Genomic DNA, 23,018 nt, shown 5'->3' with positions numbered 1-23,018 from the left:
TGTGACAGGGACTATAGGTCCTGCATTGGACTCATTTGTCACCTGAGAACTCATTTTTAGTGTGGAAGCAAGTCATCCTCGGTTCCGAGGGACTGCCTAAGAAGAGAAGATACAAACATATGAAATGGGCAGTAAGAGACCATCAGACCCATCAACGCTCAAGCCAACCTTATGCACCAACTTTCCCCAATCGCTAGCAATACTAACTCCTGGGGCAGGGGGTGGGGGGTGGTGCTCAGATTAAAAATAGAAAATGTGATGGTTCAAACCTAAGTAGTTAGGTGACACCACAGTTGTATTTTAGAAGACTGTAGGATGAAGTGAAGCCTTAAAAAGCCAACATTTTACAGAAAAATGACTGAACTCAAAATATATACACTGGAGGGGGAAAAAGCATTCAACAGTCATTTATACTGCACCTTTAATGTACAAAAGTATCCCAAGGCATAATCAAAAAAAACAAGAGCCAAAGGAAGAAATATTCGGAGAGGTGATGAAAAGCTTGGTTGAAGAGGTGGGTTTTAAGGAGGGTCTTAAAGAGGGAGAGAAATGTGGCGAGGCAAAGGGAATTAGGGAAGAGAATTCCAGAGTGTGGGACCTAGGCGGTTGAAGGCATGGCCGCCAATGTCACTAAGGAAGGTTACTTTCTCAATGGATTGGCCTACCTGGGTTTTTAGCTTCACCTCCAAACAGTGCCAGCCCAAGGCCCCTTTTTATGTCCTCGTGACCATATATAGAAGGTGCGATGCTAGCAAAGATCTAGGCGAGAGGATAAAACAGATGTTATAATCGACAGGCCCAACTCCAAAATCAATTATAGCCAGTCAAACCCTTACGGAGTATCCCCAGAGCCTATCTGGTTAGTATCCAGTGGTGTAAAAATTCCCACTGTCGACATTTTATATACATCGCACACAGACAGACACAAATATGGACAAAGTAAACTTAAAGGTTTCTTCATTACCTCGCACAAGAGTGAATAATTTTAAAAAGGTACAGACTCGATGAATAGCACTGCTGGTACAAAGCCACAGAACAATCTCAAGACTATGTTGATCCGAGTCACAATCATAAGCTTTTACATATAAAATGTAAAACGGTCCAATTTGCTCGAATTTTTTTTTTAATTTTTTTTTTTTTTAAATAAAGCATTTAAAGTTTTATTGCCTAAAAAGATGTTCAAATTTATATACAGCCCGAAATTTGTGTGCTCTTTAGGTGAACGGATGCTGGTGCTGGGGAGGGGGTCCGGATCATTAAGAAAGCAAATAGTATGTTGGCCTTTATTACAAGAGGATTTGAGTACAAGAGTAAAGATGTCTTACTGCAATTATATAGGGATCTAGTGAGACCACAACTGGAGTATTGTGTACAGTTCTGGTCTACTTACCCAAGGAAGGATATACTTGCCATAGAGGGAGTGCAACGAAGGTTCACCAGACTGATTCCTGGGATGGTGGGGGTGGGGGATTGTCCTATGAGGAGAGATTGAGTAGACTAGGCCTATATTCTCTGGAGTTTAGAAGAGAGGTGATCTCATTGAAACATACAAAATTCTTACAGGGCTTGACAGGGTAGATGCAGGGAGGATGTTTCCCCTGGCTGGGGAGTCTAGAACCAGGGATCACAGTCCTAAATGGCCAACCCCTTATTTGAGACTGATGAGGAGAAATTTCTTCACTCAGAGGGTGGTGAATCTTTGGAATTCTCTACCCCAGAGGGCTGTGGAGGCTCAGTCGTTGAGTATATTCAAGACAGAGATCGATAGATTTTTTGGATATTAAGGTAATCAAGCGATATGGGGATAGTGCAAGAGAGTGGAATTGAGGTAGAAGATCAGCCATGATCTTATTGGGTGGCGGAGAAGGCTCGAGGGGACGAACGGCCTACCCCTGCTCCTCTTTCTTATGTTCTTATGTTTCAAGACCCTGCGGCTATATTCGACAAACGAGGCTCTGTTTTTCCACAGGTCTGCAGTGGCCTAACCACTGGGAGTTTTGTTTCTGAAACCTCACTATCACAAAACACACTCACCCTCTCCCCAATTCGCTCGTCTTTGGAGAGACCCACAATGGCCTTGACATCTTCATCTGTAAGCTCACCAACCGCCACTTTATTGTCCTTCTTGGTGATGTGATTTGCCATGATCACCGTAGCGAAGACGGGGAACCCGTTGGCAGTATTGAGTGAACCGTCGTAATTATTGTGATATATGCCGGTGAGTTCCTGCAGGAGCAGACAGGACAAGCATACAAACGGTTAAACCTGTCAGAAAAGCTGCAAATTACCCTGCAACTGTTGAACAAATTCTTACACGTTAGTACTCATCAAACCATAAAATACAAATATGAGGGAGATTCATTCAGCCCAGCACATTTGGGGATATTGGCAGAAAAAGTGGAGTTGAGGTTGAAGATCAACCATGATTTTATTGAATGGCGGAGCAGGCTCAAGGGGGCTTATGGCCCACTCCTGCTATTTATGTTCTTATTGTGTTCAAACATTAAAATCCTGCTTTTCCCCCGCCTCCACCCTCAGTAAGTATTAGGACTTCACTCTGCCACAACACACTGGCAAAATAATTCTTAAGTAACACATTTCAAGGTTGATGTACCAATTCAACCTCTTGACGCTTTACTAACTTTCAACACACTGCAGATCATTATTCCGTACCGTTTTATCTTTTGTTTTGTGTGTATTAGTTTGAGACTAGTAGTTTAAGAGTATCATGGGACCAAGATCAGTTATACTGCCAGTCTGACCGTCGAGGTTTATCCGGCACGAATTGCAGCTATACCGTGCTCTCAGTTTGTCTAAATTGGAGTCGGGCAATTTTCCGCAGGTTTGTATCAACTCTCAGGTCAGCGTAAAATCAAAACTGCTTCACGCAGTCACAAAATGTGCAATGTAACTGGCATGTAAAGTGGTCGTCCTTTTAAAAGTTGATTAAAGAAGAAAAGCAGTTTTCCTGGGTAACAGTGGCCCATTTTTTTTTTTTTATATATACGATTCCCCACATTAAAAAGTTTGCTAACTTACAATTTCGTCACCGGGTTTACAGCTGTCCACCAGGTCGGAGAGAAGAATTGCATCTTTCGAGCGTGGCAGCCTCCCGGCTGCGACCTTGCCTGGACTTTCCTGAATGGTGACTCTTTGGTAATTCTGGTATACAGTCTGAAGGGAAACAGAGACTGATCTGTAAACAGGACATTGACACCAAGCCCATTTCACAGCAAACATTCACATTTAACTGGGAGTGTGTGTACAGGTTATGACTGATTCAAGCTAAACAACAATAATAGCATCTTTAATGTCAAAAGATAAGGCGCTTAAACACTGTCCCATGTCAGAAGTATGTATGATTTTTTTGGTCTTCCACTATAATTTGAAAGGGCTGACCACCTGAAACAGGTAGGCTCTTTGGCTGCCCAATGAAAAGCCCCTTTAAGGATGGCGGCAGCCGGACCACCGGCGTAAATGGGGAGGTAAGCCCCCTTCATGCTGCTGCTGTCCTATTTATGCATGGTGGCCCAAGTTAAAATCTACGCCTATATGTGTTAAGTGCTTCATTTTGTTTTTCTTGTTGGTGAACATGTTTTCTATTATACAAGTTATTGCTCTTCGAAAGAGCCGGCGCAGACTCTATGGCCGAATGATCTCCTTCTGTGCTGTACTATTCTATGATTCTAATGTGTAATCAAATCAGTGGGCTGATTAACTCCTTCAAAATAAAAACTTCTGGCTAGACAGACACACACACACCCCCCACAAACAGAAAAAGAAAAAGGAACAAATGCTTTATGCCAGGAATGTTCAAGCTCTTTATTATGAGCCATATAGGTGTGTAGCTGGGAAATTCAGGGGCCACAAATAAATCCACATTGTTGTTGATTTGTGCAAAGCTCAAGGTGACGGTTATTTACACATTATTTGTGTTCTGTTTAGGATTCATCCATCAATGATACGAGAGCCCCAAGATAAGCTCTTTCCAAACCTCCGGGCTCACAAACTTCAAAGAGCATACCGGCAAATGAGAAACGTGTGCAGGATAGTAGTGAGTTATCTGAGTTTTGAAGGACAAATAGCTGGAGTTCAAGGTCCCCCGAGGATGCCTTAGTTCTGTGCAACGTGACGGTTCCTTGGCTGCTGGAACCCTGGAAATGCCACGCTAAGGAAAACAGCTGGTCAAAGATGAGTCATGTAAATTATAACCTTTGGGAATGTCTTGAAATTTGAGGCAATTGTCCTCTGCAAACTGCACAGAACTTTCCTTTTGGAAATGAATATTTAGATCAGAGACAAGGCAAACTTCAGTCTATAAAAGCAACTGATTTATTCCGCCTCCACTAACATTCATCCTTCCACTCCTGAAGTCGTTGAACAAAACCTTCTGGTTTGTATGGCTTAGTTAACATGACAATGTCTGGAAAAGAGAAGGCCAATGGCTGACCCAACAGTGGTCTTAAATTATGAAGGGGTTTGATAAGTTAGGCACAGAGATGCTTCCACTTGTGGGGGAGACCAACGCTAGGAATCATAAATATAAGACAGTCACTTATAAATCCAGTAACTCAGAAGAAATTTCTTTACATCGTATTTACAGCACAGAAACAGGCCATTCGGCCCAACAGCTCCATCCACACAAACCTCCGACCACCCTTCTTCACCTCACCCCATCAACGTATCTTCCTATTCCTTTCTCACTTATGTGCTTATCTAGCTTCCCCTTAAATGCATCTATGCTAGTCCAGGACAAAGCAGCCCGCTTGATTGGCACCCCATCCACCACCTAAAACATTCACTCCCTCCACCACCGGCGCACCGTGGCTGCAGTGTGTACCATCTACAAGATGCACTGCAGCAACTCGCCAAGGCTTCTTCGGCAGCACCTCCCAAACCCACGACCTCTTCCACTTAGAAGGACAAGGGCAGCAGGCGCATGGGAACACCACCACCTCCAAGTCACACACCATCCTAACTTGGAAATATATCTCCATTCCTTCATCGCCACCGGGTCCAAATCCTGGAACTCCCTACCTAACAGCACCTTCACCACACGGGCTGCAGCAGTTCAAAGGCGGCGGCTCACCTTCTCAAGGGCAACTAAGGATGGGCAATAAATGCCGGCCTTGCTGTGAGTGAATTTAAAAAGTCGCCCGAACTACTGCTTGTGGTAGTGAGTTCCACATTCTAACCACAGTGTGTTTAAAAGACTTGTTTGGTGGTTAGAATGTGGAACTTGCTACCACATGGAGTAATTAAGGCGAATAGTATAGGTGTATTTAAGGGGAAGCTAAATAAACACACAAGAGAGAAAGGAATAGAAGGTTATGCCGATAGCGTTAGATGAAGCAGGGTGGGAGGAGGCTCGTGTGGATCATAAACACGGACGTAGACCAGCTGGGTCAAATGGCCTGTTTCTATACTGTAAATTCTATGTAATTCTAGTTACTTTTTAAAACAAGTAGTCATTCCACCTCTTGCTCAAGAGAGTAATTCAACCAACTAAGAGATGTAGGCAATACCAGATGGAGTCTCCCAATGGACCCCGTCAATTTACCTCCTCCATGTTGATTTCAAATGGCCCCATCGACTGACACTCGGGACAAGAGCCTGGCTTCACTTCCTGGTTCTGGGACTGGAAGAACGGTCCCAGGATGAAGTGACACTTGTTACAGTTGTACTTGACCATGCTGAGCTGTGGCAGGACTCCTGTACAACTGGTGACCACTCCACTCGTCCGGATCAGCTGATTCAAGTGAAGCTGTCTGGAATGAAAACAAAGATGCGCTTTGAAAGTGGCAGGACAAGTTGAGAAGGCTGTTAAAAAACCACAGGGTCTTGGGCTTTATGAATAGAGGCAGAGTACAAAAGCAAGGAAGTTATGCCAGACTTTTATAAATCACTCGGGCACCACGCTTTTGGAGACTGCATAAGCTGGGATTCTTCTCCTTAGAGCAGAGGAGGTTAAGGGGGGATCTAATAGGAGGTGTCCAAAATTATAAAGGCATTTAATATAGAGTAGATAGGGAGAAATTGTTTCCACTGGCTGGAGGGTCACAGACAACGTTCCCCCCTAAGGTGCACAGCCATCAATCGGGAGGTCCCACGCAGGCCACTTACAAGCTGTTACTGCTGGAAGATACCGCGCAAATTTAAAGGGATCGTGCACGGAAAAAAAATTAGGGGAACCACTGGTCGCAGATTTATGATAATTGGCAAAAGAATCAGGAGGGGAGATGTGCAGCGAGTTATGATGATCTGGAAAGCACTGTTTGAAAGGTTGTGGAAACAGATTCAATAGTAACTTTCAAAAGGGAATTGGATAAATACTTGAAAAAGAAAAGATTGCAGGGCTATGGGGAAAGCGCAGTGTAGTGGGACTAATTGGATAGCTCTTTCAAAAAGCCGACATAGGCACGATGGACTGAATGGCCTCCTTCTCTGCTGTATCATTTTATGACTGCTGGTGACTGGGTTTATCACATCATAAAAGGTCAAATTTTGACAAAGCATTTTTAGTCAAATGCAAGAACTCAGGAGGCCTGTTCAAAATTATTTAAACTTGACAACCCGTGTAGAAGTGCACTGTGAAACAAAGATTCAATATTCAAGTCGGTGCTGAGTGAGCCAATCTTAGTGAGGCATCGGTAGGAGCTATAATTGGCCTCAGGACCCATTGGTTGGATTAAGGAAAAAAAGAACAGGCATGATTACAAACCACCAGACTCAATGGAGCTGCATGCTGAGTGAGGATATCTTGGGGCTCAACTGTGACGCCTCCTGCAACTGAATAGCACGTTAAACCTGCTGGCTAAGCTCAGAATAACCACGCAAGTGTGGAGGGTGAGCACTGCTCGCTGAATCAGTCAAAACCTTGAGAGAAATAAAAGTGATCCAGTAGAAAAGGTGAATATAGATTCACTAACACAACTAGTGAACAATCACCATCGGTAAAACCATCTCGCAGCCTGCGAGCACCATTAGCACAGCATCCCTGCACCTCGAGAACCTGGATGTGAATCCAGCCCAGGCTGATGGGACCAGGGGCATTTCCTCTGTCAGCTAGAAGGGGTCTGTGCGAACTGACTTATTAACCTAAAGTATCTTGTGGGCACGGGCTGGAAAAACAAACTGTTCAAGCTCAGTGTGAGCTGAAGCTCAGACAGCACGAGAAAAATTGACTGGTGTGGGAAAAGAGAAATGTCACACTGGTGCAGAATGATGTCGTAATTAACTAAAATGAGGCTGAAAGTAGTCCTACTAAAATTAATATGTTTTTGTCAAATTAAAATTAAAACTAATGTTATGAAGTCTACAACTGAAAGTAGCGATCACAAGAGACGAGACCAAAATAAACATCCCGGATTAAAGTGATGGTAACTAGTCCACAAACCTTGTAAAAAAAAAACACAAATCTAAGCAAAACAAACGAAAAATTGGGTACAAAAAATGCAGATTAAAATTTGAGGGCCAACAACAACAAAAAACACAAGATTACAATTGTGGTGCATAATGGGTTGCTCGGCCGGGCTGAGGTTTGTTGAAGCAAAGTAGTGTTAATTCTGACGCATGCCAATGCACTACTTGACCTAGGGGAGCTTGATGTTGCCACTGGCCGTTTACAAGCACCAACAACCTTTAGAATCATACAGAACAGGAGGCCATTCAGCCCATCGTGCCTGTGCCGGCTCTATGAAATAGCTATCCCCTTTAAAAAAGCGTTCACAGAATATGGGGGTCGCTGGCAAGGCCAGCATTTATTGCCCATCCCGGATTGCCCTCAAGAAGGCGAGCTGTCTTTTGAACCGCTGCAGTCCATGTGGTGAAAGTACTCCCACAGGTACTTCTCTGTAGCAGTTTGATACAACCGAGTGTCTTGCTGGGCCATTTCAGGGGGCAGTTAAGAGTCAACCACATTGCTGTGGGTCTGGAGTCACATAGCCCGACCGGGTAAGGACGGCAGATTTCCTTCCCTAAAAGGACATTAGTGAACCAGGTGGGTTTTCCGGTAGTTTTATGGTCACCATTACTGATACTAACTTTTTATTCCAGATTTACTTAATTAACTGAATTTAAAATCCCCAGCTGCCGTGGTGGGATTTGAACTCATGTCTCCGGATCATTAGTCCAGGCCTCTGGATTACTAGCCCAGTAACATAACCACTGTGCTACCGTATTATAACATTAAGGCAGCTAGTACCACATTAATATGATTTTTATGAACAGAATATAACAACACAAATTCAAAACACGGCTAATAAAACAAACAAGTACGTTAAACACACAATGGTACACTTTTACTGGAAAGCATCGGGATACCGTACCTCAGTGATCGGAGCTCCTCGACCAGTGGCAGGCTAGAAATCCTGACGTGAATCTCCTTGGCGATCCGGTCATACTTCGGGTACATGGAGAGCACCACCTCCTTGGCCGCTTCGTCGAAGATCTTCAGCATTTCTGCCGGGGCCTCGGGCAGAAAGTAGGCCAGCACGTGCTCCCTGGCAGCCAGGTCCTCATAATTAACAACCAGACTCTCTCGGTTTTCTGTAAGCACAACAGCCACTCCATGACTTCAGGCAATACTAGCTGAAAGGCTGCGTCATGCATTAGGATCATCACTTAGGAGAACGTTGTTAAAAGTCTCACTACATATTCTAAGTGAACACCACTGTGTCAGACAATGGGTTGGGGGCAGAGCAGGGCGTACAGCAGTCAATTTTACTGCAAACAGTCTATTTACTCAGCAAAGTCTAAACAGAGTCTCTATGAACTACAGCAAACAGAACTCATAACTGAAACTACAGCAACATCTCCCAATAAAAGCAGGCTTATTTTCCAGCAAAATGCAGCGAGTGGAGGATAGTTACATAATGCAAATTGTGAGCAAAAATCAATTTTTTCCCCACTCTAAATGAAGTTTTTGCCCAACTTGGCTTTCACGAGCACTGGCAAGCTGTTTCCAGGACTCTTGTCACTCCTGATCTGACCTGGCCACCAGGATTTGTGCAAGGCCTGATGTTCTATATACCCCCTCACACTGATGCCTTTATCAGACTAACCTTTGCACATGTCACTAATCTTCTCCTTGAAAACATTGTGCCCGTGCTCATCGACATGGGTCCTCAGGAAATTCTTGAAACGGTGGTAGATCTCCAATCTGGGTGCTGCCATGGAGACCCACTCCCTGACTGAGTGGCCTTTCATGTCCTCCAGGTTCTCAATACTTTCAATCATCTGCACGAGAGACAAGAAGAAAAGGACAAACAGTAAGAAACCTACCACAGCTGGGTTAGAAGCTGCCACATGCCCTACTTTATAAATTCTTAAGACTGCTTGACAGGATAAATGCTGAATCTCCTGGCTGGAAAGTCTAGAACTAGTGGTCATAGTCTCAGTGTAAGGGGTCAGCCATTTAGGACTGAGATGAGGAGAAATTTCTTCACTCAGAGGGTGGTGAATCTTTGGAATTCTCTACCCCAGAGGGCTGTGGAGGCTCAGTCGACAAGTACATTCAAGACTGAGATCGATAGATGTTTGGATACTAAGGGAATCAAGGAATATGGTGGGAAGGTGGAGTTGAGGTAGAAGATCAGCCATGATCTTATTGAATGGCGGAGCAGGCTCAAGGGGCCGTACAGCCTACTCCTGCTCCTAATTATGTTTAACTGTTAAGTCCAAAATGACAGACAATTTTCCTTCCTGGCTTTGCACCATATTCTGATTATACTATCTAACTGGGCACCAGGGTGGCTCAGAGTTTGGGCAAAATCCATTGTTCTGAACTAGCTAAGACAGCAATAAACCTAGCACAAGATTTCTAGATTTGCCTCCATCCTGCTACTGCAAACCAATTTGGGCTTCGCCTTGTGCGTCTCTGAATGAGTCAAACAGTGACCCAAGACACCGTCATTGGATCATTGCACAATGCATTTTTAGTTGCTCTGTTCCACCTGTCTTAGCAGGTTTATTAGGATCAATATAATTAACCCAAATTCTGAGTTGGCCTGTTTCCTTTTTTTAAAATATTAAATCTGATGTTTTGCCTATCCTAGGAGATTGGGTAGGGAGATACACAAGACATCACAACTGGGTGGGACAGGCTGGATGGACCAGTAGGTCTTTTCCTGTCCGTTATTTTCCTCTGTTAGAACAGGGTTGCACTTACCTCCTCGTCATCCTCAGCTGCCCCGTCTGCTGCTCGCTCGGCCAGGCGCCGCTTTCTTGCGGGCCGCTCGTCATCCTCATCGTCACTCTCTGAAGCAAGAGAGAGACATCGCTGTTTAATGTGTTTCCCCTACCTGATATCCCTCTCTTCGCCCCCCCCCACATAAACACAATTCAAACTGTCAGATTTCTGTACTTAAAAATAGTTTCCTGCATATTTAATGGAATACGATTAAAAATTCTCTACATATGGCACCCTCATAGCCAAGAACCTGCTATATCCAATAGCATAAGGTAAAAAATTACAATTCTACATCTGCCTCCTGACTGGTGCATGACATTTCCTTGCAAGGATGAAGCAGTGAATTTCTTTTTAATTCCCAAACTGCTTTTGAGGTTACACAGTTTGGATTACGGGATGACTGTGGTGTCCATGATCTGACTCCAAGCTCCCTCATCTGGGCGACAGGCTTGTAGATCCAGTCTTTCCATGACCACTGGGATCGAGGTGCCGGATTTAGTGGTATAAATGCCGGGAGCCTCAGTATCCTGGAATCTGAACTACAATAGCCTAGGTATCAAAGTGGCAAAGGGCTCCAAGCAGAATAGCTGTGACTATACAGAAGACATCATGTTTCAGTGCTAGATTGTAAAAAGCTGCAATTTATGATCCCAACAAGAAACCAATACTACAAAGTCACTTTATTCTCGAACATACATCTCCACCTCACTTTGCCTGAAAGGCTGCAACACACACTGGTGTACAATTCGACATACAAGCTCTCAGGTACCATACCCAAGTTGCCACGTTTTTCCACGTGTGAACCAAGATAGCAGCCGTCAGTAGGTATTAAACTATGAAGATCAAAATACACAGCCGAGCCCAATCTGGCACCATCCAGTATCCACACATGCTCATTATCCATTACGGGACAGTGGACATAAATTTCGCCCTTCCCTAGCCCAGTGACACAGAAGAGAGTTGCAGAACCCCTACCACTGCCCCAGTTAGCTTCAGCTAACTCAAGACAGACCAGTAAGTGAATGAACTCCACTGAACTGCTTCACAATTCTAAAGAGATACACCTGTACTTGGCAATCACCCTTGGCTACCCATTTTATGCATTAAAACTGCTTGCCAGTGGCAGCCAGGAAGCATACTCCTCCTTGGAAACTCTCAGCCCTGGCTTAGTGGGTAACCCTCTCGCCAGTCAGAAGGTTGTGGGTTCAAACCCCACTCCAGAGACTTGAGCACATAATCCAGGCTGACACTTCAGTGCAGTACTGAGGGAGTGCTGCACCGTCAGAGGCGCCGTCTTTCAGATGAGATGTTAAACTAAGGAACCGTCTGCCCTCTCGGGTGGACATAAAAGATCCCACAGCACTATTCAAAGAAGAGCAGGGGAGCTCTCTACTAGTGCCCTGGCCAACATTTATCCGTCAAACAAAACCACCAAAACAGATTAACTGGTAAAAGATCCCACAACAATATTCGAAGAGCAGCAGGGGGCGTTCCCCCAAGATTTATCCTTCAGCCAACACTAAAACAAAATATCTGGTCAATTATCTCATTGCTGTTTGTGGGAGCTTGCAGTGCGCAAATTGGCTGCCACATTGCCCTACATTATAACAGTGACTACGCTTCAAAAATACTTCATTGGCTATGAAGTGCTTTGGGACATGCAGAGTTTCTGAAAGGCACTATATAAATGCAAATTCTCTCTTTCATAACCCTTTGCCCCCATTCATGGCTCCAGGAACGTCATTAAGTCAGAAAATGTCCATTCACGAGCCGCTTCAAATTACAAAGTCACCAAGAGGTGACTGCACTACACTGGGAAAATGTTGTAAAGGGACAGTAATTACCCACATCATGACAACACACATAACTCGAGGTATTCTTCACTGCGGATAGGCACCGTATTTGGACAGAACGGAAGGCCAGCAACCTCTCTGTCTGTCATCGGGTAACAGAGTCTTTGGCAGACAAGGACTCTGTAGCTCAGAAAGAAAAAAAAAAAAAACAACATGCATTTATATAGCACCTTTCACAAGCTCAGGACGTCCCAAAGTGCTTTACAGCCAATGAAGTACTTTTGAAGTGTAGTTACTGTTGTAATGTAGAACAGTGGACAGAGTCTGGCACCAGCCAACCCCTCGCCCACACAGTGGAGCTTGCTTGAACAGGAGCAGGGCCACTGGGCTGCACTAAAATACAGTCACCAGGTAAAGAAATGGGATTTCTACTGGGGTCTGTGTGGTGAACATGCCACTCTTCCATGGCCTTGTCCATACTAAAGGGCGGTTATTCGCTACCACAAGGCTTGCACACAAGGTTGATAAACTAAATCAGACTGCAAGTTAGCTTTTATGCACATTCTTGTGTCTGGATAAGACTAGTGCTGCCAGAACTAAACACATTCGCAGCACACTTTCTTTGGAAGCACAAGAACATCAAGAGAATGAAAAAATATACAGTAGATGGACTTGAAAATTTAACTAGTCACTGCCAATCTCTCTACAAATTATTTAAGGCCAAGCTGTCCCAGTACAGCTACAACACTGGCATCTATCCGACAATGTGGAAAACTGCCCAGGTATGTCCTGTCCACAAAAAACAGGACAAATCCAACCCGGCCAATTACCGCCCCATCAGTCTATTCTCAATCATCAGCAAAGTGATGGAAGATGTCATCGACAGTGCTATCAAGCGGCACTTACTCACCAATAACCTGCTCACTGATGCCAAGTCTGGGCTCTGTCAAGACCACTCAGCTCCCGACCTCATTACAGTCTTGGACCAAACATGGACAAAGGAGCTGATTTCCTGAGGTGAGGTGAGAGTGACTGTCCTCGACATCAAGGCAGCATTTGACTGAGTGTGGCATCAAGGAGCCCTAGTAAAACTGAAGTCAATGGGAATCAGGGTGAAAATGCTCCACTGGCTGGAGTCATACCTAGCACAAAGGAAGATGGTTGTGGTGGTTGAAGGTCAATCAACACAGCCCCAGGACATCATTGCAGGAGTTCCTCAGAGCAGTGTCCGAGGCCCAAACATCTTCAGTTGCTTCATCAATGACCTTCCCTCCAGCATAAGGTCAGAAATGGGGATGTTCGCTGATGACTGCACAGTGTTCAGCGCCATTCACAACTCCTCAGATAATGAAGCAGTCCATGCCCGCATGCAACAAGACCTGGACGACGTTCAGGCTTGGGCTGATAAGTGGCAGGTAACATTCGCGTCACAGAAGTGCCAGGCAATGACTATCTCCAACAAGCGAGAGTCTAACCACCTCCCCTTGATATTCAACAACATTACCATCGCCAAATCCCCTACCATCAACATCCTGGGGGTCACCATTGACCAGAAACTTAACTACACCAGCCACACACATACTGTGGCAACAAGAGCAGATCAGAGGCTGGATAATCTGCAGCGAGTGTCTCACCTCCTGACTCCCCAAAGCCTTTCCACCATCTACAAGGCACAAGTAAGGAGTGTGATGGAATGCTCTCCGCTTGCCTGGATGAGTGCACCTCCAACAACACTCAAGAAGCTCGACACCATCCAGGACAAAGCAGCCCGCTTGATTGGTACCCCATCCACCACCTTAAACATTCACTCCCTCCACCACCGGCGCACCGTGGCGGCAGTGTGTACCATCTACAAGATGTACTGCAGCAACTCGCCAAGGCTTCTTCAGCAGCACCTCCCAAACCCGCGACCTCCACCACCTGGAAGGACATGGGCAGCAGGTGCATGGGAACACCACCCTGACTTAGAAGTATATCGCCGATCCTTCATCGTCACTGGGTCAAAATCCTGGAACTCCCTCGCTAACAGCACTGTGGGAGTACCTTCACCACACGGACTGCAGCAGTTCAAGAAGGCGGCTCACCACCACCTTCTTAAGGGGCAATTAGGGATGGGCAATAAATGCTGGCCTTGCCAGTGACGCACGCATCCCATAAGCGAATTTTAAAAATGTGAAGAGCTGGCATTTACCGTACAGGAGGTCTATCCTCATACGGCCTTGGCGCAGGCCCTCTGCATGGTCTCTCCTTCGCATTTCTCTTTCAGCTTCCGCTCGCTGGCTAGCAGTCATCTCCGCCAGATCGTCATCATCATCGAGACCTTCCCGCTCGTAGACATCCAGCTCCGGAATGGCACGGTAGTCGCTGAAGATGGGAATTAGCAAGAGATTGGTTTATAATCAATATATGGAGAACAAAACAAGCACAAAAGGCGAAGGCAATTATAGAGGAAGGCAATGTTCCCAGTAAGCTGCGCTTTGTTCTATGTGGCCTGTTTCTTTTAATGCACAGTCCCTTTAAATATCTATGCATGCGTGGTATTTACAATGTAAAAACGGTGAGCTGCCTACGTGGAACCTTTCAGATTAACTTAGTGCGCATCTTAGCGGGAACACTGGGGGTAGGCTATTATTGAGTGATGAGCAATTACCTCGTGGCAGGGGCGGGGGGGTGAAAGAGAACACAGCGAGTTAGACACTGGCTTTTTGCCGCTGGAACCTGGGTTCAAATGCAGGTTGGAGAGTTGGGATAAAAATTCTCTTCTGTCTGTTGGCTGCACATGATGAGAATGGGCAATCTTAGCAAGACTGGATGCCAGATCGCAGTGCAAAACTGACACTACTGAATAATGCAAGGAGATGAGGGAAATGGAAAAATCCACAGTGGAGTAGTAATGGGTAATCGTCCAGTTTTGCCACCTAGTGCCTTGCCGTAAAAAAAGACAGACTTGCATTTATATAGCGCCTTGCACGACCACAGGACTTTTTGAAGTGTAGTCACTGTTGTAATGTAGGAAACCCTCACTTTGGGCCAAGTGTCCCAATCCTCGAACACCCTTCAGCCTGAATCGCACAAAATTCACCCCATTTCTATTTGGTTAAATATGTCCTTTAAAAAAAGACAAGAACTTCATGTTGTGTGATGGAGAAGTAAAACATTCATAGCTGCCACCAACATATGGAGCTTTTAATCACTGGGGATGATGCACGAGGAGCCGACAAGTGACAATCTTCACAATTATTATGTTGAGTCACTGAAGATTAAATTGTCCTCTTTCTCAGCAGAGCAGTTGGCAGCCACGAATAGACAAAGAAGCTTCACGTTTCAAAATTAAGAATCGGACAAGGCTGCAAGTGGTGACCTCAATTGGAAGCCAGGAAGTACGGTTCCAGAGACTTGAGCACATAATCCAGGCTGACATTTCAGTGCAGAGGGTGTGCTGCACTGTCGGAGGTGCCGTCTTTCGGATGAGACGCTAAACCGAGGCCCCAGCTGCTCTCTCAGGTGGACATAAAAGATCCCATGGCACTATTTCGAAAGAGGAGGGAATCAGAAATTTATGGCACAGGAGGCCATTCGGCCCATCACAGCTGTGCCGGCTGAAAAAGAGCCACACAGCCTAATCCCATTTTCCAGCTCTTGGTCTGTAGCCTTGTAGGCTACGGCACTTTAAGTGCACATCCAAGTACTTTTTAAATGCGCTAAGTGTTTCTGCCTCTAACACCCTTTCAGGCAGTGAGTTCCAGACCCCCACCACCCTCAACTCCCCTCTAATCCTTCGACCAATTACTTTAAATCTATGCCCCCTGGTTATTGACCTCTCTGCTAAGGGAGGTCCTGGCCAACACTTATCCCTCAACCAACATCACTCAAACACATCATCTGGTCATTTTCTTATTGCTGTTTGTGGGACCGTGCTGTGCTCAAATTGGCCGATGTGTTTCCTACAGTTCAACAGTGATGACACTTCAAAAATACTTCGTTGGCTGTACTGGAGCCCCGCTGGTACACATGGAACATATCTTAGCAGGGAGTCAATGCTTCAGGCAGAGAGAAGAATAGCAGATTGAATTTTTTTAATGATTTAAATATATAATAATCGTTGCCAAGTCCATTATACTGGTTACTGAACGATCAGTGCAATAAAGCAGACTTAAAATAACTTTAGGTCAGCGAGTTAAAAAAATTAAATTGGGCAGGTTTCATTTTGAAAGTTACTATAGAGCTATTCATTCATAAATATAGTGGAACATTGTTCAAACATATTGACTGAATAAAACCCAACTGCTTTCAGTTGCTTTTGAAAAAAATGTACACCACATCCCATGAATATCAACTCTTAAATCAAGCCCTTTCCAATAGACACACTTGTACTTATACAGACAATTCCCCTTCCCCAAACAGAGAGCAAACACCAGGTAGAATCGCAGTATGTTGCGATCATTACTGACCGTTCCAGCTCATCTCCCATCAGATCCTCTCCGTCCTCCTCCTCCTCCACCAGCACATCAGTTCCCAGCAATCCTTCCGATTCATCTTCGAACGGAGGGAGGTCTCTTCCTGGGCTGGAAGTCAACGTGTCCCCGCGCCGAGGGGTTCGGTTGGGGCTAGTCGCCATGGTTAATGACTCGGAAGAATCCTAAACAGGGGTGGGAGGGGGGGCAAAATATGAGAATCACGTAAAAATAGAGTGCTACAAGTTATAACTGATTTGTCCACTAGGCTGTGCAAAATATCTCGTCACCAGTACAGTACAGAAGTGGAACAATGCTATCAAGTTCTCAAGCTACAATGGGGGGGGACGGACTTTGCACATGCAAGTTGTTATTAAAATCATCAACCATTCGTTGCGAGTGGGTTTATGTGTTTGCTGCAACGAGCATTCAGCCAAAAGGCAGCTGATGCAATTTTCACCAAATTTTCGGCGTATGCAACGGATCGCGCGTCTAACAGCGCAGTAGGCAGAAAATCAACCCAGAGGCAGCTCACAGGACTCAGGGAATAGTGGGCCTCAGATGCAGCTGGAATGGCACAGGTTGAACCCTTTAGAGTTACAGGTGCCAATAACTGTACAACTATACTACAACTATTAGTACTCTCGCCTCTGTCAGAAGGTCGTGGGTTCAAGTCCCACTCCAGAGACTTGAGCACAAAACCGAGGCTGACACTCCAGTGTAGCACTGAGGGACCACTGCACTGTCGGAGGTCTTCCGGATGAAATGTTAAACCGAGGCCCCATCTTCCCTCTCAAGTGGGCGTAAAAGATCCCATGGCACTATTTTGAAGTGGTGCAGGGGAGTTCTCCCCGGTGTCCTGGGCCAATATTTATCCCTCAATCAACATCACTAAAAATCAGATTATCTGGTCATTATCACATTGCTGTTTGCGGAAGCTTGTTGTGCTCAATTTGGCTGCCGCTTTTCCTACATTACAACAGTGACCACACTTCAAAAGTACTTCAATGGCTGTAAACTGAGGTGGTGAAGGGCGCTATGTAAATGCAAGCCTTTCTTTCTTACGTTACACCTTTTTCCGACCTGGAGATGGAGCACGCGGTGTCCGCCAGCACGCTCAAGGCCTTCCACGACCGGTGGGCACCGCAGGGACTGGAATGCATCATCACCACCGACAGCCAAATTTTAATTTAATTTGTTAAGTTTCATTTAATGTTTTATTAGTTACAGTATTTTTGTTTATGGGTTGCTCAAAAAGAGTACACCTACATCCGGTCACACTTTGCTGTTCCGCCCATGATGGAACAGCTTCACTGAATCACACCACAGGAGCTCAGCCAACAGATGAAAGAGCAAATTTACAGACACAGAATTGAGTTCCCTCTGGTATTTAAAAGAAAAGACTTGCATTTATATCACGCCTTTCAAAACCACCCGAAGTCACAAAGCACTTTACAGCCAATAAAGTACTTTTGGATTGTAGTCACTGTTGTAATGTGGGAAACGCGGCAGCCAATTAGCACACAGCAAGCTCCCACAAACAGCAATGTGATAATGACCAGATCATCTGTTTTAGTGATGTTGATTGAGGGATAAATATTGGCCCAGGACACCGGGGTGAACTCCCCTGTTGTTCTTCGAAAGTGTGCTGGGGGATCTTTTACATCCACCTGAGTGTGCAGTCTGGTCCTCGGTTAAACGTCTCCTCCAAAAGACGGCACCGCCCCGCCGACAGTGCGGCGCTCCCTCAGCACCGCCCCGCCGACAGTGCGGCGCTCCCTCAGCACCGCCCCGCCGACAGTGCGGCGCTCCCTCAGCACCGCCCCGCCGACAGTGCGGCGCTCCCTCAGCACCGCCCCGCCGACAGTGCGGCGCTCCCTCAGCACCGCCCCGCCGACAGTGCGGCGCTCCCTCAGCACCGCCCCGCCGACAGTGCGGCGCTCCCTCAGCACCGCCCCGCCGACAGTGCGGCGCTCCCTCAGTACCGCACTGGAGTGTCAGTCTAGCTTTATGTGCTCGAGTCTCTGGGTGAGACTTAAACCCACAACCTTTTGACTCAGAGGTGAAATACAACCCACTGACGTAAGTACTTCTCAAAAATTTTTTTAAAACATTGAATAAACATTGTATCCGCTTTAAACTACAAGCCTGACGGGCACTTCTGGGGGTGGTGGGGGGGCAAATTAACAAGCGTTTCCCCCCCCGGCCAATTATAAATATAGCCACCAATTTCTGGCGGGGCTCAGACCCGGCACGATCCGACGGCTCGGTGGCCGCGGGGCCTCGCACTGCTCGGCTCTCACCGGCCGGCTCCGGACACCCTCAGCCGGGGAGGAGGGAGGTCGGGGTCTGCCGGAACACCGCAAAGCAACCCTCTTTTCTGTCAGATTTTAGTTCGGCGACCACCTCCCCGTCCTTCCTTCACTCACCGCCATTCTTTCTCTCTCTCTCTCTCTCTCTCGGCAGCGGACGAAAACCTTTCGCGCCAAAACGCCCACCTGACCCAAAGATCGCGCGCGCCAAAAAAAAACCCCGCCTCCTGCCTTACGTCACAACGCCCTTATGCATATTAAGCAGCAAGGCCCCGGCTCCGTCCGCGGCGCCTTCTGAATATTAATCAGCACGCCGCGTGATGTCACAAAGACCGTGCGCATATTCAATTAGCTAGACGTCACCGCCGCTACGCGAGCGCGGATCGTTACGCTGCGAGCCTCAGAAGAATGGGGCGTACGTATTGCAATTCAAAGACCGGTTTGTCGCCTCGAATATGCGGTGGACCAGGTCCTGTAATGATCTCTAACGGGGTAAAATTAAATTTATAACCGAACAAAAGACGCCAGGTTAATGAATGAATGAATGGAAGGAAGAGGTGTGATGATTGCTCGGGTTCCGCCCCCAGAGGCTGGCTATTGGCTGTTGTCTGCGTCGCTCTGAAGCCATAGCGCCATCTGATTGGCCAGATCCCTTGTCAATTAACTTGCCAGTAAGGGACGATCTCCAAATTGCAGAGGAGGTTTAAAAAAGGAAAAAACTTGTATTTATAGCCACCCTCCACCTTGCTCTATAGTCTTTGGACTCGGTCGACCTTCGGCCATCCTTCTCCAACTCTGTTGTCTAGCTCAGTGGGTTTGCCCTAGTTTGATTATACTTTTATTAGATTGTAGCCAGAATCATCTTTTGGATATAAGATGATAAACCGAGGCCCCGTCTCCTCTCTCGGGTGGACGTATAAGATCCTATGGCACTATTTTGAAGAAGTGTGGGGGAGTTCTCCCTGGCGTCCTGGCCAATATTTATCCCTCAACCAACATCACTACAACAGATTATCTGGTCATTATCACATTGCTGTTTGTCGGAGCTTGCTGTGTGCAATTTGGCTGCCGCATTTCCTACATTACAACGATGACTGCACTTCATTGGTTGTAAAGTGCTTTGGGACGTCTGGTCGTCGTGAAAGGCGCTATAGAAATGCAAGTCGTCTTCCTTGGAACATCTCCAGCAATGGGTTAGAAACTTAGAATCATAGATATTTATGGCACAGAAGGAGGCCATTCGGCCCATCGTGTCTGTGCTGGCTGAGAAAGAGCTCTCCAGCCTAATCCCACTCTTCAGCTCTTGGTCCGTAGCCCTGTAGGTTACAACATTTCAAGTGCATATCTAAGCACTTTTTAAATGTGATGAGGGTTTCTGCCTCTACCACCCTTTCAGGCAGTGAGTTCCAGACCCCCCAGCACCCTCTGGGTAAAAAAAGGTCTCCTCTAATCCTTCTACCAATTAGTTGAAATCTATGTCCCCTGGTTATTGACCTCTCGGCATCCTCCTGTGAGGAGGATACCGAGAAACTCCAGTATGATTTGGACAGGTTGGGTGATTGGGCAGAAGCATGGCAGATGCAATATAACGTGGATAAATGTGAGATTATCCACTTTGGTGTCAAAAACAGGAAGGCAGATTATTATCTGAATGGCAATAGATTGGGAGAAGGGGAAGTGCAACGAGACCTAGGTGTCCTTGTGCACCAGTCGCTGAAGGTAAGCATGCAGGTGCAGCAGGCGGTTAAGAAGGCAAATGGTATGTTGGCCTTCGTAGCGAGAGGGTTTGAGTACAGGAACAAGGATGTCTTGCTGCAGTTCACAGGGCCTTGGTGAGACCACATCTTGAGTATTGTGTGCAGTTTTGGTCACCTTATCTGAGGAAGGATGTTCTTGCCATGGAAGGAGTTCAGCGAAGATTCACCAGGCTGATACATGGGATGGCAGGAATGACGTATGAGGAGAGATTGGGTCGATTGGGCTTGTACTTGCTGGAGTTTAGAAAAATGAGAGGGGATCTCATTGAAACTTATAAAATTCTGACAGGACTGGACAGACTAGATGCAGGAAGGATGTTCCCAATGGTCGGGGAGTCCAGAACCAGGGGTCACAGTCTAAGGATAAGGGGTAGGCCATTTAGGACAGAAATGAGGAGGAATTTCTTCACCCAGAGAGTGCTGAACCTGTGGAATTCTCTACCACAGAAGGCAGTAGAGGCCAATTCATTAAATATATTCAAGAAGGAGTTGGATATATTTCTTAAGGCTAAAAGGATCAAGGGGTATGGGGAGAAAGCAGGGACCGGGTACTGAATTTGGATGATCAGCCATGATCGCATTGAATGGCGGAGCAGGCTCGAAGGGCCGAATGGCCTACTCCTGCTCCTATCTTCTATGTTTCTCTTTGCTAAGGGGAAATAGGTCCTTCCTATCCACTCTATTTCGGCCCCTCATAATTTTATGCTCCTCAATCAAGTCTCCCCTCTGCCTCTTCCGTTCCAAAGAAACATAGAAGATAGGAGCAGGAGTAGACCATTCGGCCCCTCGAACCTGCTCCGCCATTCAATGCGATCATGGCTGATCATCCAAATTCAGTACCCTGTCCCTGCTTTCTCCCCATATCCCTTGATCCCCTTAGCCTTAAGAAATATATCTAACTCCTTCTTGAATATATTTAATGAATTGGCCTCAACTGCCTTCTGTGGTAGAGAATTCCACAGGTTCACCACTCTCTGGGTGAAGAAATTCCTCCTCATCTCAGTCCTAAATGGCTTACCCCTTATCCTTAGACTGTGACCCCTGGTTCTGGACTCCCCCGCCATCGGGAACATCCTTCCTGCATCTAGTCTGTCTAGTCCTGTTAGAATATTATAAGTTTCAATGAGATCCCCTCTCATTCTTCTAAACTCTAGTGAATAATCATAATCATAATCTTAATCAACTTTTATTGTCATTGTTAGTGCACAAGTGCAGTACAACGAAATGCAGGCTTGCGGCTCCCGAGAGTGTACATTTAGATTAAGACATTTAAACATTCAACATACATTTGGCTTGTAATACATTAACATAAACATAACCATAATAAAGTGCATTGGCAGATGTGCAAGCTTTAGAGTTTATTTGTGGAGTTCAGTAGGATGACAGCCCTGGGAAAGAAGCTGTTCCTAAATCTGGTCGTACGGGTGCGAATGCATCTGTAGCGTCTCCCAGATGGCAGGAGGGCGAACAGACTGTGGCTGGGGTGGGTAGGGTCTTTGATGATGGACCGTGACCTCCGTAAACAGCGTTTAGCGACTGGTGCACAAGGACACCCAGGTCTCGTTGCACTTCACCTTTTCCCAATCTATTGCCATTCAGATAATAATCTGCCTTCCTGTTTTTGCCACCAAAGTGGATAACCTCGCATTTATCCACATTATACTGCAACTGCCATGCACCTGCCCAATCACCCAACCTGTCCAAATCGTACTGGAGTTTCTCTGCATCCACCTCACAGCACACACGCCACCCAGCTTTGTGTTGTCAGAAAAAAGGTTCTCTCGGACTGTTACCTCTGGAGTGCCCCAAGGATCTATCCTCGGCCCCCTCCTCCTCCACAACTACGTGCTGTCCCCTAGGAAAATCATCCGCAGTCATGGGATCAACTTCCAAATATACACTGATGATACCAAGCACTATCTTTCCATCACCTCTCTCGACCCCTTTGTGTTAGCAAACTGCTTGTCTGATATCCAGTTTTGGATGAGCCATAATTTCTTGCAGTTAAACATTGAAAGGACAAAGCCACTATCTTCGGCGCCCCTGCCCGCCACAAAATCCGTACCCTCGCCACCAATTCCATCCCCCTCACCTCTAATCCTTCTACCAATTATTTCAAATCTGTGCTCCCTGGTTATTGATCTCCCTGCTAAGGGGAAATAGGTCCTTCCAATCCACTCTATCTAGGCCCCTCATAATTTTATACACCTCTATTAAGTCTCCCGTCAGCATCCTCTGTTCCAAAGAAAAAAGGTTCTCTCGGACCATTACCGTAACGGTCCGAGAGAACCTTTTTTCTTTGGAACAGAGGAGGCTGAACCAGACTGTCTGCAATCTTGGCCTCCTTTTCGACCCCAAGCTGAATTTCTGACCCAACTTACTCTCCATCGCAAAGACTGCTTACTTCCATCTGCGTAATATCACGTGCCTCCACCCCTGCCTCAGCGCATCGGCTGCTGAAACCCACATCCACGTCCTTGTCACTTCCAGATTCAACTGTTCTCTTAGCCAGC

The 23,018-nt window shown here is 46.2% G+C and overlaps 1 protein-coding gene across 2 annotated transcripts in view; it reads right to left on the bottom strand.

Moving 5' to 3' along the window:
- Positions 1 to 19,017, bottom strand: part of mcm2 (minichromosome maintenance complex component 2) — a 43,212-nt gene extending 24,195 nt beyond the window's left edge. The window contains exons 1-10 of one of the 2 annotated variants that reach the window (XM_086002091.1): positions 18,866 to 19,017; positions 16,434 to 16,621; positions 14,174 to 14,346; positions 10,169 to 10,257; positions 9,063 to 9,237; positions 8,328 to 8,547; positions 5,561 to 5,768; positions 3,040 to 3,174; positions 2,035 to 2,226; positions 666 to 759 (exon numbers count right to left, since the gene is read on the bottom strand). In XM_086002091.1, coding sequence (XP_085858217.1) covers positions 666 to 759; positions 2,035 to 2,226; positions 3,040 to 3,174; positions 5,561 to 5,768; positions 8,328 to 8,547; positions 9,063 to 9,237; positions 10,169 to 10,257; positions 14,174 to 14,346; positions 16,434 to 16,621; positions 18,866 to 18,871 — 1,480 coding nt within the window. In that variant the 5' untranslated portion in view covers positions 18,872 to 19,017. The other variant, XM_086002092.1, reaches the window with a different exon arrangement.
- Positions 19,018 to 23,018: the final 4,001 nt, after the last annotated feature.

Source organism: Somniosus microcephalus, chromosome 11, assembly GCF_052327205.1.
Source record: "Somniosus microcephalus isolate GS21.2 chromosome 11, FLI_Smic_1.0, whole genome shotgun sequence".
Classification (NCBI taxonomy): domain Eukaryota; kingdom Metazoa; phylum Chordata; class Chondrichthyes; order Squaliformes; family Somniosidae; genus Somniosus; species Somniosus microcephalus.
Note: the sequence above shows the minus strand (reverse complement) of the source record. Positions and strands in the feature narration are given on the sequence as shown.